This window comes from Leptinotarsa decemlineata, unplaced genomic scaffold, assembly GCF_025532065.1.
Source record: "Leptinotarsa decemlineata unplaced genomic scaffold, Ldec_3_MD MMD2_tig00002159_RagTag_RagTag, whole genome shotgun sequence".
Classification (NCBI taxonomy): Eukaryota; Metazoa; Arthropoda; class Insecta; order Coleoptera; family Chrysomelidae; genus Leptinotarsa; species Leptinotarsa decemlineata.
Window position 1 is genome coordinate 2,492,839 of NW_027412574.1, and position 13,189 is coordinate 2,506,027.

At 32.5% G+C, this 13,189-nt stretch overlaps 1 protein-coding gene across 1 annotated transcript in view; it reads left to right on the plus strand.

Annotated features, from left to right (window-relative positions):
- The first annotated feature begins 4,072 nt into the window (after positions 1–4,072).
- LOC111511192 (bridge-like lipid transfer protein family member 3B) overlaps positions 4,073–13,189 on the plus strand; it is a 119,937-nt gene continuing 110,820 nt past the window's right edge. Inside the window, exon 1 of the mRNA XM_074177051.1 lies at positions 4,073–4,248. Coding sequence (XP_074033152.1) covers positions 4,205–4,248 — 44 coding nt within the window. The 5' untranslated portion in view covers positions 4,073–4,204. The remainder of the gene's footprint in view (positions 4,249–13,189) is intronic.

Below are 13,189 nucleotides of genomic sequence, written 5' to 3' on the forward strand. Positions count from 1 at the left end.
TCTAATGTCGTGCGTCATCCTGTCATGTCATATAAGGTTTGTTCTGTGTGGCTGTTTTGTGGTTTGTTCTGGTTCTACGAAATTCAGGACGTCAGGATCATGCGCAGTTGAAATAGAGCGTTCTGGTTTATTGAGGATAATTTCGGACTGATGAATCGTCTGTTCTGATTTCGACTGCGAAATTATACTAAACTGTTTTGAACCGTCCCGAATTGTTCTTGCTCTCGAGGCTGAACTGTTGAGAACTGTTCCCGTTGCTCATGCGCATTCGTGTTGAAATTTGTTTGGGCTATTTGCTAGGATGTTTTTTTATTTATTTGATTTGAATAATTGATTATTGAGGGTAGATAACATTTGAACTGACTATAGAGATACGCTACATAACAAAATGGACATGATTAATAGTATTTTCTTGTCTTCATCTCTTCATATATACGACAGGTGGCACAGTGATCTCCTTAAAAGCGTTCTGATTTAAACAAGTGTCCGAGACTATTTCGGACGGTTTGAGATTTTTTGTTTGTACGCACCATGTCTTGCACAGTTTCCAAACAGTTTCGGATGTTAGAACCAGAACAAACCTATAAACTGCATTAGGTGTGAAGGTGTGTTTCGTTAGAACTAATTTTATTCCAGACCTGTCATTTCCGACAAAAGTTAATCGCTCTCTTTGATCGATCAGAAATTGTATTTTGTTGGCACCTAGATTGAGTAATTCCCACCAAAAGATTTTCTCTATCTCTGCTCCATGTATTTTGATCGAGTAGAAGGAGCGAATAATTTCAGGGGGGAATGACAGATATAGAAAAAGTTTAGCGTAAATAAAACACACCTAGAGATATCGAATAACTTTCGACGGGAATGATGCAATTTGAGTGCCATGAAAACACAACCACAGTATTTCTGTATATACAGAAATACTGTGACACAACTATTGAGCAGTCATCTTACGTGATTGGCATAGTATTCCATGAATCTTCAAATAAGGTTCTTAATTTTACTAAATACTGATATTTGCTATTCATATTATATCCTTGATTACATTTATATGCAGTGGTATGTATCTTTCAAATGACGTTCTTCTTGTTATTGTTTGTGAATATTCATATGTATTTATTTTATATAGTAATAAGAATAATTAAGGATAATATTAATAAAAAGTAAAATTATTTTAATTTTGATTAGTATGTGATATTTAGTGTTTTCTGTGTTACATTGGTTTACATTTGTATGTATGTGTATTTATTTACTTCTATTGGCTTTCTCCTTGTTATTGTATGTGAATATTCACATATGAATTTTTTATAGTATTCTTTCACTTTTCAACAAGTGAAATAATGATAATGATAATACTAATTTGATAAGCAGAGATGACCACTGACACCAGAGGCCTTTGGTGAGTTGCATCACCACTTACCCGAGCAATTAGTGCAAAACCGGACCGGCAGCCCAGGCGCACCCAGGGCGGAGTACAATATTCTCCCTGCGGTACCGGCCGTGAGTCTACAGGACTGACCACCTGGTAGATCCAACACTTACTTCCTGGTAATCGAGGAATGAGCCCTCACAATCAACCCGCTTGGAGAGGTCAGAGGCAAGATGGTAGGGCCCATGACGATGATTTGTCTACCGATGACAACCTTGACAATGACAACGAACGCTTTGAGTGGACGCATGAGATGAGAGACAGCTAAGAGACATGGCGAGAATGTATGCTCCGTGGTGTGAAACACATCCGGAGCATGCCGCATTTTTCGTCCAAAAATCTTAGGGATTACCTATCCTATCTTCGGCGGCAAGGCTATTCATCTCCTTCCCAACCTGCTAATGAAGTGGTGGAAGTTACAGTTTCATCCCGCGTTGGCACTGCTGGAGAAGAGAATCGCATAATGTCACCAATAGAGACAACATCTTTAAGAAGGGGGCAATGTAACGAATGCGAAGCCGCCCCTGACCGGCATGCCCGACGACTCAGCAAAGAAATACATGACATCACCGCAAAAGAATGCAACCGCCGGTAAAACTCTAGTCGAGTACCGAACCGACTACAGATTTCTATAAAGGACCGTTACATTATATAATCCCGGCTTCCCGACCCAAGAGGGCCAGTTCAGAAAGTGAATCGAGCGGCTAAATAAGGAAGTCAATTAGAATTAAATTAATTTATTTAAATTAAGTGTTGTAAATAAATAGTTTGTGATTAGTGAAATATTGTTGAAAATAAATTTGTTTGAGACAGTCAATTCTTTGATGTGTTACAGCGAAGTTTTAGCAAACTAAAACCAATTTAAAGCTATTTGCGATCTTCTATGAACCAGGAACGCTTATCGAGTCTTGCAATCTCAACACTAGAAAATCGAATTGTACATGAGTTGAATTATAATAAGGCCATAGATTTATTTGTTGAATAAAAAGCTCGAAGAGAGAAATTGTAATTTCAACTCACAATATGCAATGATATATTTGATTTTCAATTTTATATTCCATATTTTTATTTTCAATCCTATCTGTGCTATGTATAAAACATATATATCCTACAAGTTCATGTCTATAAATCTGTATACAGGGCCCCCGCTACCATATGTGCAAAGTGTGCAATGCACACGGGCCCCATCCTTTAGGGGCGCCAAAAAAAACATTTAATTCATTTTAAAATGAAAGTTGAGGAATTAAATAGGATTAGGTATAAATACACACGAAATTTTATTAGTATATCATCCAGTTACTGACGATTCCTATGTTGCGAGAACATGTCAGGCGGTGATTTTTCCTGTTTAGACATGAACAATGCCCGGGCGCTTTAAAAGAGATGATGCATCGCCAGAGGCGTTTTTAAACCGATTAGTTCACTGGACCGTGCAACAAGTGCATCAAATAAGTTATCCTATTAATTATAACATTTAAAGTTATTTTTATTTTTTGAAGTGATGTGTTGTATAATATTTTTTGTTTACTACTTTTTTTCTAAAAAATTAAGTGCTGAATACCTGCTGACTCCAATTTCAACGGTTCGATTTTTTATAAATATATATATATATATATATATATATATATATATATATATATATATATATATATATATATATATATATATATATATATATATTATATATATATATATATATATATATATATATATATATGTGTGTGTGTGTGTGTGTGTGTGTGTGTGTGTGTAGACATTGGGCAATATTTCTGTTATTTGTTCCTAAAAAAGATGTGATCTTTAGTTTTGCGTTAGTTGTGCGTTATTTTTTAGTATTTATAAACAACGTGTCTGTACCCTATTAGTAAAGTAAATGCTTTAAAATGGGTGTGAACAAGAATTTATTTTAATTTATTTTGTTATGATTTTATTCTGTTTGTTTCATTTTGATATTTTTGTCTACAAATAAATATGACTTCTAAAGTTCAGTTTTTTGCTTTATTGCAAGCACCTACCTACCTACCTTCAAGAAAATAAATAAAAATACATGATCCAAAATGCCTTAAGGGGCGCCAAAATAATTGTTTGCACACAGGCGCCAGTAGCCCTTACGGGGGCCCTGTCTGTATAGATAGGCTTAACACAGAAAGAACAGCGATGGATGTATTATTTCCGGAAGGCTTACGTTTAAATGTCAATTGAAATTGATGGACATCTGATAGCTGAAAGTATGAAAATGATAAAGGTAAAAATGAATATAAGTGGCGGTGGCGGAATTTTTCAGTTTTTGCTCCGCCTAAAAAAATGAAGATCCGGAGCTGCCGGCATCCTATAATCACTAGTTTTTTTATGTTTTTATAATTGTTCTGTTTATTATTATTAAAATTCACACACAAGTATCACAATTAATGTTCATGAGTTAAACAAGCTTTCCGTTAGTTTACAATCGCATCATAAAAGTGAGGTTGATTGCCAAATTATCATTTTATGGAATTTTCCAAGGTTACTACTTTATAGTTACGCAACACTGTGTCGGGCTCTCCTTTCATTTAGTTCACTTCGCCAGAGACAAGTTGGTTGTCTCTGACTTCGCATAAACTGTTAACCCTGCAACACTGCATAAGCTTTTGATCTAATCTCTCAGATCTAACCTATAAAAGTGCAAATGTCAGATGAGTACAATAATTCAACATTCAATTGTGATTGTTGATAGTATGTAGTGTTTATCATTGATTTACCATAGTAGTGAATTCAGAGTTATTTTTCTAATATGCCAGCATGGTGTCTATTATTAAGAACCAGTTACTGAAACATTTATCTAGGTAAAAATGATTTTTTCTTTATCAGAATAATAAAAATGATTATTATTTATTTCATTTTCAAAAACTATTGTGGTAGGAGACGTTAATAAAAACGTTTATAACGAATTCAGTGATATTTCAAACATTCCTTGTTGATATGAATACCTAATGTCACTGATTATTTTTGAGAAAACTGTTCATTAGCACCTAAACTTTTCAAGGTAGAGAATGTGTCGTCCCACACGTTCACATTCATGTCTTTTCACTTTAGTACTGTAATGTTGTTTAGAAATATATTGAATTCTGAAGTTTCAATGTACATAAAATTAAAACATGGATTCTTGCACTATTTATTGGTGTGAAGTTATCCACAGATTTCTGGCCACACAAGCTGACGTAGAGGAAAATAAAAATCTGTGGTTGGGATACGAAATTATTAGCACCCGTACTAATATCTGTGGCTGGAAATACCTATTCACTATAGGTTGAACGTGAAATTATTGAGACTATTTGGTGTTTAACTTTTTTATAGAATCTTGACTAGATTGACGCGTCGATAATCGTTTTCTCATCAACAATACAGATTTAGGAAATAAAAAAATTGTAAATATTAGACTTACTTTCCAATAACCCATATAGAAATGATATCAGATGATGTGCGTCCATCAAAATCACATAACTTCTATAGTTTCTTGAGAATATTAACTTGGTGATGACAGTTTTCTTGTCATCTAAACAGATTTCGAAAAAGAAATTGTTGAAACAATCAGACTCACTTTTTAAAACACCTTGTAGAATTGGAACCAGAAAATGTGCGATCATGAAAATTACACAACTGTTATAGAATCTTGGGTAAATCAATATAGTGAAAACCGTTTCCTTGTCACCCATACAGATTTCGAGAGAAAAATTGTTGCAACAATCACACTCACTTTTTAAAACACCTTGTAGAATTGGAACCAGAAGATGTGCGTTCATGAAAATTACACAACTGTTATAGAATCTTGGGTAAATCAATATAGTGAAAACCGTTTCCTTGTCACCCATACAGTATTCGAGAGAAAAATAGTTGCAACAATTAGACTCACTTTTTAAAACACCTTGTAGAATTGGAACCAGAAGATGTACGTTCATGAAAATTACACAACTGTTATAGAATCTTGGGTAAATCAATATAGTGAAAACCGTTTCCTTGTCACCCATACAGATTTCGAGAGAAAAATTGTTGCAACAATCAGACTCACTTTTTAAAACACCTTGTAGAATTGGAACCAGAAGATGTGCGTTCATGAAAATTACACAAGTGTTATAGAATCTTGGATAGATCAATATAATGAAAACCGTTTTCTTGTCACCCATACAGATTTCGAGAGAAAAATTGTTGCAACAATCTAACTCACTTTTTAAAACACCTTGTAGAATTGGAACCAGAAAATGTGCGTTCATGAATATTTCACAACTGTTATAGAATCTTGGGTAGATTGATATAGTGAAAACCGTTTTCTTGTCACCCATACAGATTTCGAGAGAAAAATTGTTGCAACAATCAGACTCACTTTTTAAAACACCTTGTAGAATTGGAACCAGGAGATGTGCGTTCATGAAAATTGAACAACTGTTATAGAATCTCGGGTAGATTGATATAGTGACAATCGTTTTCTTGTTACCCATACAGATTTCGAGAGAAAAATTGTTGCAAAAATCAGACTCACTTTCAAAACACCTTGTAGAATTGGAACCAGAAAATGTGCGTTCATGAAAATTACACAACTGTTATAGAATATCGGGTAGATTGATATAGTGAAAACCGTTTTCTTGTCACCAAATCTTGTCTCGAAATCTGTATGGGTGACAAGGAAACGGTTTTCACTATATTGATCTACCCAAAATTCTATAACAGTTGTGTAATTTTCATGAACGCACATCTTCTGGTTCTAATTCTACAAGGTGTTTTAAAAAGTGAGTCTGATTGTTGCAACAATTTTTCTCTCGAAATCTGTATGGGTGACAAGGAAACGGTTTTCACTATATCAATCTACCCAATCTACCCAAAATTCTATAACAGTTGTGTGATTTTCATGAACGCACATCTTCTGGTTCCAATTCTACAAGGTGTTTTAAAAAGTGAGTCTGATTGTTGCAACAATTTTTCTCTCGAAATCTGTATGGGTGACAAGGAAACGGTTTTCACTATATTGATCTACCCAAGATTCTATAATAGTTGTGTAATTTTCATGAACGCACATCTTCTGGTTACAATTCTACAAGGTGTTTCAAAAAGTGAGTCTGATTGTTGCAACAATTTTTCTCTCGAAATCTGTATGGGTAACAAGAAAACGGTTTTCACTATATTGATCTATCCAAGATTCTATAACAGTTGTGTAATTTTCATGAACGCACATCTTCTGGTTCCAATTCTACAAGGTGTTTTAAAAAGTGAGTCTGATTGTTGCAACAATTTTTCTCTCGAAATCTGAATGGGTGACAAGGAAACGGTTTTCGTTATATCAATCTACCCAAAATTCTATAACAGTTGTGTGATTTTCATGAACGCACATCTTCTGGTTCCAATTCTACAAGGTGTTTTAAAAAGTGAGTCGATTGTTGCAACAATTTTTCTCTCGAAATCTGTTTGGGTGACAAGGAAACGGTTTTCACTATATTGATCTACCCAAGATTCTATAACAGTTGTGTAATTTTCATGAACGCACATCTTCTGGTTACAATTCTACAAGGTGTTTCAAAAAGTGAGTCTGATTGTTGCAACAATTTTTCTCTCGAAATCTGTATGGGTAACAAGAAAACGGTTTTCACTATATTGATCTATCCAAGATTCTATAACAGTTGTGTAATTTTCATGAACGCACATCTTCTGGTTCCAATTCTACAAGGTGTTTTAAAAAGTGAGTCTGATTGTTGCAACAATTTTTCTCTCGAAATCTGTATGGGTAACAAGAAAACGGTTTTCACTATATTGATCTATCCAAGATTCTATAACAGTTGTGTAATTTTCATGAACGCACATCTTCTGGTTCCAATTCTACAAGGTGTTTTAAAAAGTGAGTCTGATTGTTGCAACACTTTTTCTCTCGAAATCTGTATGGGTGACAAGAAAATGGTTTTCACTATATTGATATACCCAAGATTCTATAGGAGTTGTGTGATTTTCATGAATTCAAGGAATCTCAAAAAATTATTCTGATTGTTTCAACAATTTCTTTTTTGAAATCTGTTTAGATGACAAGAAAACTGTCATCACCAAGTTAATCTACTCAAGAAACTATGGAAGTTGTGTGATTTTGATGGACGCACATCATCGGATATCATTTTTATATGGGGTATTGGAAAGTAAGTCTAATATTTCCAATTCTATTTTTCCCTAAATTTGTATTGTTGATGAGAAAACAATTATCAACGTGTCAATCTACTCAAGATTCTATAAAAAAGTTTTAGTCCAAATAGTCCTAATAATTTCACGTTCAACCTATAGTGAATGGTTATTTCCAGCCATAGATATTAGTACGGGTGCTAATAATTTCGTATCCCAACCACAGATTTTTATTTTTGTCAACGTCAGTATGTGTGGCCAGAAATCTGTGGATAACTTCACGCCAATGCACTATTTTTGTAAATCAGAAGTTGTAGTTGAGTCATTAGTAGAAATGTAATTGATTTTTCAGTGGCAACATTTATGCCCAAGCAAATATAATATATTATATATACTTACTGATAATGTCAATGTCCTGGAGGTGTAAATATCTAGTGATAACTTACAGAAAACATGAATTCTTAAGTCTTCCAACTTAATTTGAAGAACTTTTAAAAAATATTTATTTATTTATCTAATTAGAAAATTCTCAGGAATCCCAATTTGTACAAATCATAATCTCAACTATAAAATCACTAAAACTATTTTAAAATGGCTAGTATGGGCACTTGATTGATTGGCCTATAAATTTATGTAAAAGAAAGCTAGTTGTGAAAATCAAAAGATGTATTTTTCATACTTCTATCTCTGTCAACTCAGAGATACTGTATGGAAGCTATTTAGGATCATTCCCATTTAATGTTTTTGTTAATGACATCAAAACTTGAATTAGTTATTCTCTGTGAAAAACATTTTTTCGTGGAGGACTCAATACTTCTTACTTACTTCTAATAAACTCAAAAAACTAATAAAAATTAGTTATCTCTGAAATATCAATGTTTGCTGCAGAGTTGAAATTATTCAGAAATATGGAATCCAGAATAGACTGAAAATATTCAGTCCAGAATGGTGTATAGCCATATACAAGGATGTTAATGTATTTTTATTCTTGATCTCTTACTCATTACAACACTGTGTACCATAGCAGGCAAACCATTATAATCAGTTAATTTCATAGGAGATCTCAGTATTGTGGTGGATGTCAAAATGGATTTTCTCCTTGAGTAAGAACAGATCTCCAGTAGAGAAAAGAAAATGTTCAACTTTATATACAGGTCTGCAAAAGGCTTCACCAATATAAATTCTTCAAAAATATTGAACAATGCATTGGTAAGATAAGTTATAGAATATTATAGCTGCTCTTGGTCACCAACATATCAAATTTCACAAATATAACACTTTTATCCTTGCAGTTATCACTTATACCATTAATGATCTCTGCCGCAGTAGTAGACAAAATGTTTGGTACTTCAGGTTCCATTCGATGACAGCCTACTACCCTAATTTTTTTTCTCTTTAATAACAGAGAATTTCTAAATATTTTGAACTCTGACATATGAATTTCATTTCATATATACATGACTTCAGGATTCCATTTAATTTTTCGAACATTTTAAAATATGGCAATCATCATAATTCAATTTCTACTTAACACAAAAATACTATATTGGTCACTGAAACCAAACATTCAAAAGATTACTCGGATCATAATCACAACTCATCTATACCCCATGGTCGTTCTTTATTTATATATATAGTATATATAGTATATATATATATATATATATATATATATATATATATATATATATATATATACAGTGTGACCCATTTAAAATGGAACCACCCCTGTAGAATGTGCATTTTTCAATCAATCTCAATTTTTTTTTATTGAAATATTAAGCATGAAAAACTGTATCTTGACACTAACTTTCACAATTTTAGTTTCATTTCCAAGGCACTCTATGGTTTTTTTTGTTTGTCAAAAACGGCAAAAGTTTATTAGGCAATTTTTGTTTTCAAATTTGACTACACCACTGGATTCGTAGTCGTTATAAATCAAAACTGTCAAATTTTCATTAAAAAATATTTGTTAACAACGAAGTTACAACAACTTCAATTTTGGAAACAAAGTATTTGTTTGTAATTTTTATTCAGATTATAGACATATTTGAGATCTGACAACACTGTCATCACCAAGTAGAACACCAGTGAATTTGTACAGTGAAAATCCGAAGTCAACAGCTCAATGCGTTCTACAGTTATAACTCCTGAAAATATGGTTATGTGAGAGATTTGTGGTGCAAGCGTTTTGTAATAAAAATCTGACTACGCCACTGGATTTGTGGATAATATTCCCTTAAAATCATTCATTTGAGTGTAGGTTACGAGAAGTGAAAATTAAAATAAAAATTGAATAATTGAATAACAGAAAATTAAAAGTTCATTTTCAAGTTACGCAGTAGTAGACCAAGTTCAGAATCTCATGTCATGGGATCTCCCAATTGCGCTTTTACCAAATCTTGATAGAATCTTGAAGTATTAATGGTCATACTTGTAAGCTTTTTGGAAGTTTCCCAATAATAAATAATAGTACTTTTGTAACAGCGCACCTGGAAAATCACATTTTATGAGATTCTGAACTTACTCTACCTTCTTCTATAGCTGATGAAAACAAAATGTATACAAACAAGTTTCAAAGTATTTATTTAACAATTAATTGCCATTAAGAAAAAACTGATACTAAAATAAACATTGATTTAAAACTAAACATTCAAATTTTTGTGGCTTCTACCAAACCTCCATTAAGTTCAATACATTTATCGTATCTCTTCCGAATATTGTTTACACTATTTCTTATTTGTTGAACTGTAATTTCGGCACAAGCTTGTCGTATCCTTTGCATGAGTTCAGCTCGATTCGTTGGTCTTGTTCTGTATACTTTTTGTGTCAGAATACCCCACAGAAAAAAGTCTAATATTGTTAGATCAGGCGATCTAGGTGACCATTCAATTAAGTCACTACCTCGTCCTATCCAATGATTTGGAAACTGGTTATTTAGCCACTCTTTAACAATCCTCGAATTGTGCACGGAACAGCCGTCGAGCTGAAAATATAAATTTACTTGTTCCGCAAGAGGCATTTCATCTATTTCGTCCGATAATTGGTTATTTAGAAATTCCAAAAAATTTTGCCCGTTTATGTTTCCATCAAAAAAATATGGACCTATTATTCTATTTTGTACTATGCCACACCAAACGTTAACTTTTTCGGAATATTGACTTTTACAATTTATGATCCAGTGCGGATTTTCCGTAGCCCAATACCGAGCATTTTGCGATGAAACTACCCCATTGGTGCTGAAAGAAGCTTCATCACTAAACATTATGCAGTTTAAAAAATTTCTTGTATTCAGATACTCACCTTGTGCCCACAAACAAAATTCCATACGTTTCACTTCATCACCTGCCTTTAAAGAGTGAAGAAATTTAGGTTTAAATGCTCTCATTTTGTTTTGTTTAAGACATCGTCGAATAGTCTCTCTCGGTAAGTTTACATCCAAATTGGCGACTCGTAAACTTCTGTTTGGGTGGTTTCTAAAATAATCTAAAACAGCACCTTCGTTTAAATTTCTTATTCGGTGATTATTTTTTAAAATATGTTTGCTGACTGCACCGGTTTCTTTAAATGTTTTGTTAATTTTACTGACGGTGCTTCTGTCAATGGGAAGTCGATTTGGATGTCTGTGATTAAATATCCTAGCTGCTTCTCTTTCACTATGATAATTGTCCCCAGAAATTCTCACAATTTCAATTCTTTCTTCTAATGATAATTGCAAAGCCATTATTAAATGCACGTAACTAACAACTATTATTTTATTTATGATTAACTGTCAAAATCACAGCCTACTGTTGATTTATTATAAAACCTTTGCATAGTGAGTTCAGCTTCCTCAAATTATTGATATCTCCTCTAAAAGATTGTTTTAGCTGAGTTATGAAGAATTTACAGGGAACAATTTTTGTCCTGCTCTCTGTTTTATTATTGAATAAATGATTTCCATGCTTTAAATCAATTTGATTTTAGCGGCTATGCGGAAGAATGTACTAAGTACTGCATAACTTGAAAATGAATTTTTAATTTTCTGTTATTCTAGAATACACTTCTCGTAACCTACACTTAAATGAATGATTTTAAGGGAATATTATCCACAAATCCAGTGGCGTAGTCAGATTTTTATTACAAAACGCGTGCACCACAAATCTCTCACATTACCATATTTTCAGGAGTTATAACTGTAGAACGCATTGAGCTGTTGACTTCGGATTTTCACTGTACAAATTCACTGGTGTTCTACTTGGTGATGACAGTGTTGTCAGATCTCAAATATGTCTATAATCTGAATAAAAATTACAAACAAATACTTTGTTTCCAAAATTGAAGTTGTTGTAACTTCGTTGTTAACAAATATTTTTTAATGAAAATTTGACAGTTTTGATTTATAACGACTACGAATCCAGTGGTGTAGTCAAATTTGAAAACAAAAATTGCCTAATAAACTTTTGCCGTTTTTGACAAACAAAAAAAACCATAGAGTGCCTTGGAAATGAAACTAAAATTGTGAAAGTTAGTGTCAAGATACAGTTTTTCATGCTTAATATTTCAATAAAAAAAATTGAGATTGATTGAAAAATGCACATTCTACAGGGGTGGTTCCATTTTAAATGGGTCACACTGTATATATATATATATATATATACTATATATACTATATAATATATAGTATCAAAAGCACTTGAATATGTCAAAGTCTATAATAAGAATAATGGAGACTTCAACGTAAATTTCATAACATTAGAGATATTGGAAAAAATAATCTTCTTTTTCTTCATAAATTCTCTAAACAACATCCAACTATAGAAAATAAAAAAAACTTACACAGATTTCAAAAAAGCATACAATCGAATCTTAATATCTGCCAAAAAAGTCAGAAGATTATAATAAAAAAGTATGGCAACTTATAAATCGTGAAACAGGAAGGAAAAAATATAGAAAACGTACTCAAAAAACACTTTACACTTTATTGTGAGATTTTCACTAAACAATTTTACAAAAACGCAACACGTGTTTTGCTATACAATGGCTTTTTCAAGCGTGTCTTTACTAACTATATTCTACATATTCGGGACAAGAGTTGTTCTAGAATTGGACAAAACTTATATTAGTGTCGAATCTTTATTGGATAATTTGAAAATGAATTTCATCAATTCTATGTTTTTCGTACCAACTACACCTGATGATATCAGAGTACTCACTATGAGACTCGAGAATAAAAATACTGGAGACATATGGAATACCTACATTTATTTTTTTTAATGGTGAATTTTTCAATGGATCCATTATGTAATATAATAAACAGTTGTCTAGAACAAGGCAATTTTCCGTTGGAATTGAAAATGGCAAAGGTATTACCTGCTTATAAAAAAATAGATCCATCTATAATAAATAATTTTTGATAAATATCCATACTGCCAATATTCTCTAAAATCTTGAAGAAAAAAATGTGTAATGACTTAACATCCTATCTAGATACTCACAGTATACTTGTAGCAGAACAATATCGCTGTAAGAGAGGAGTCTCGACTGCCAATGCCATAACGTCTCTTACCAAATTTATTGGAAGAAAGTTTTAAGAAAAATAAATATTGTCTGGATATCTTCAAGTATCTTACGTGTGCTTTAGATTCAATCAAT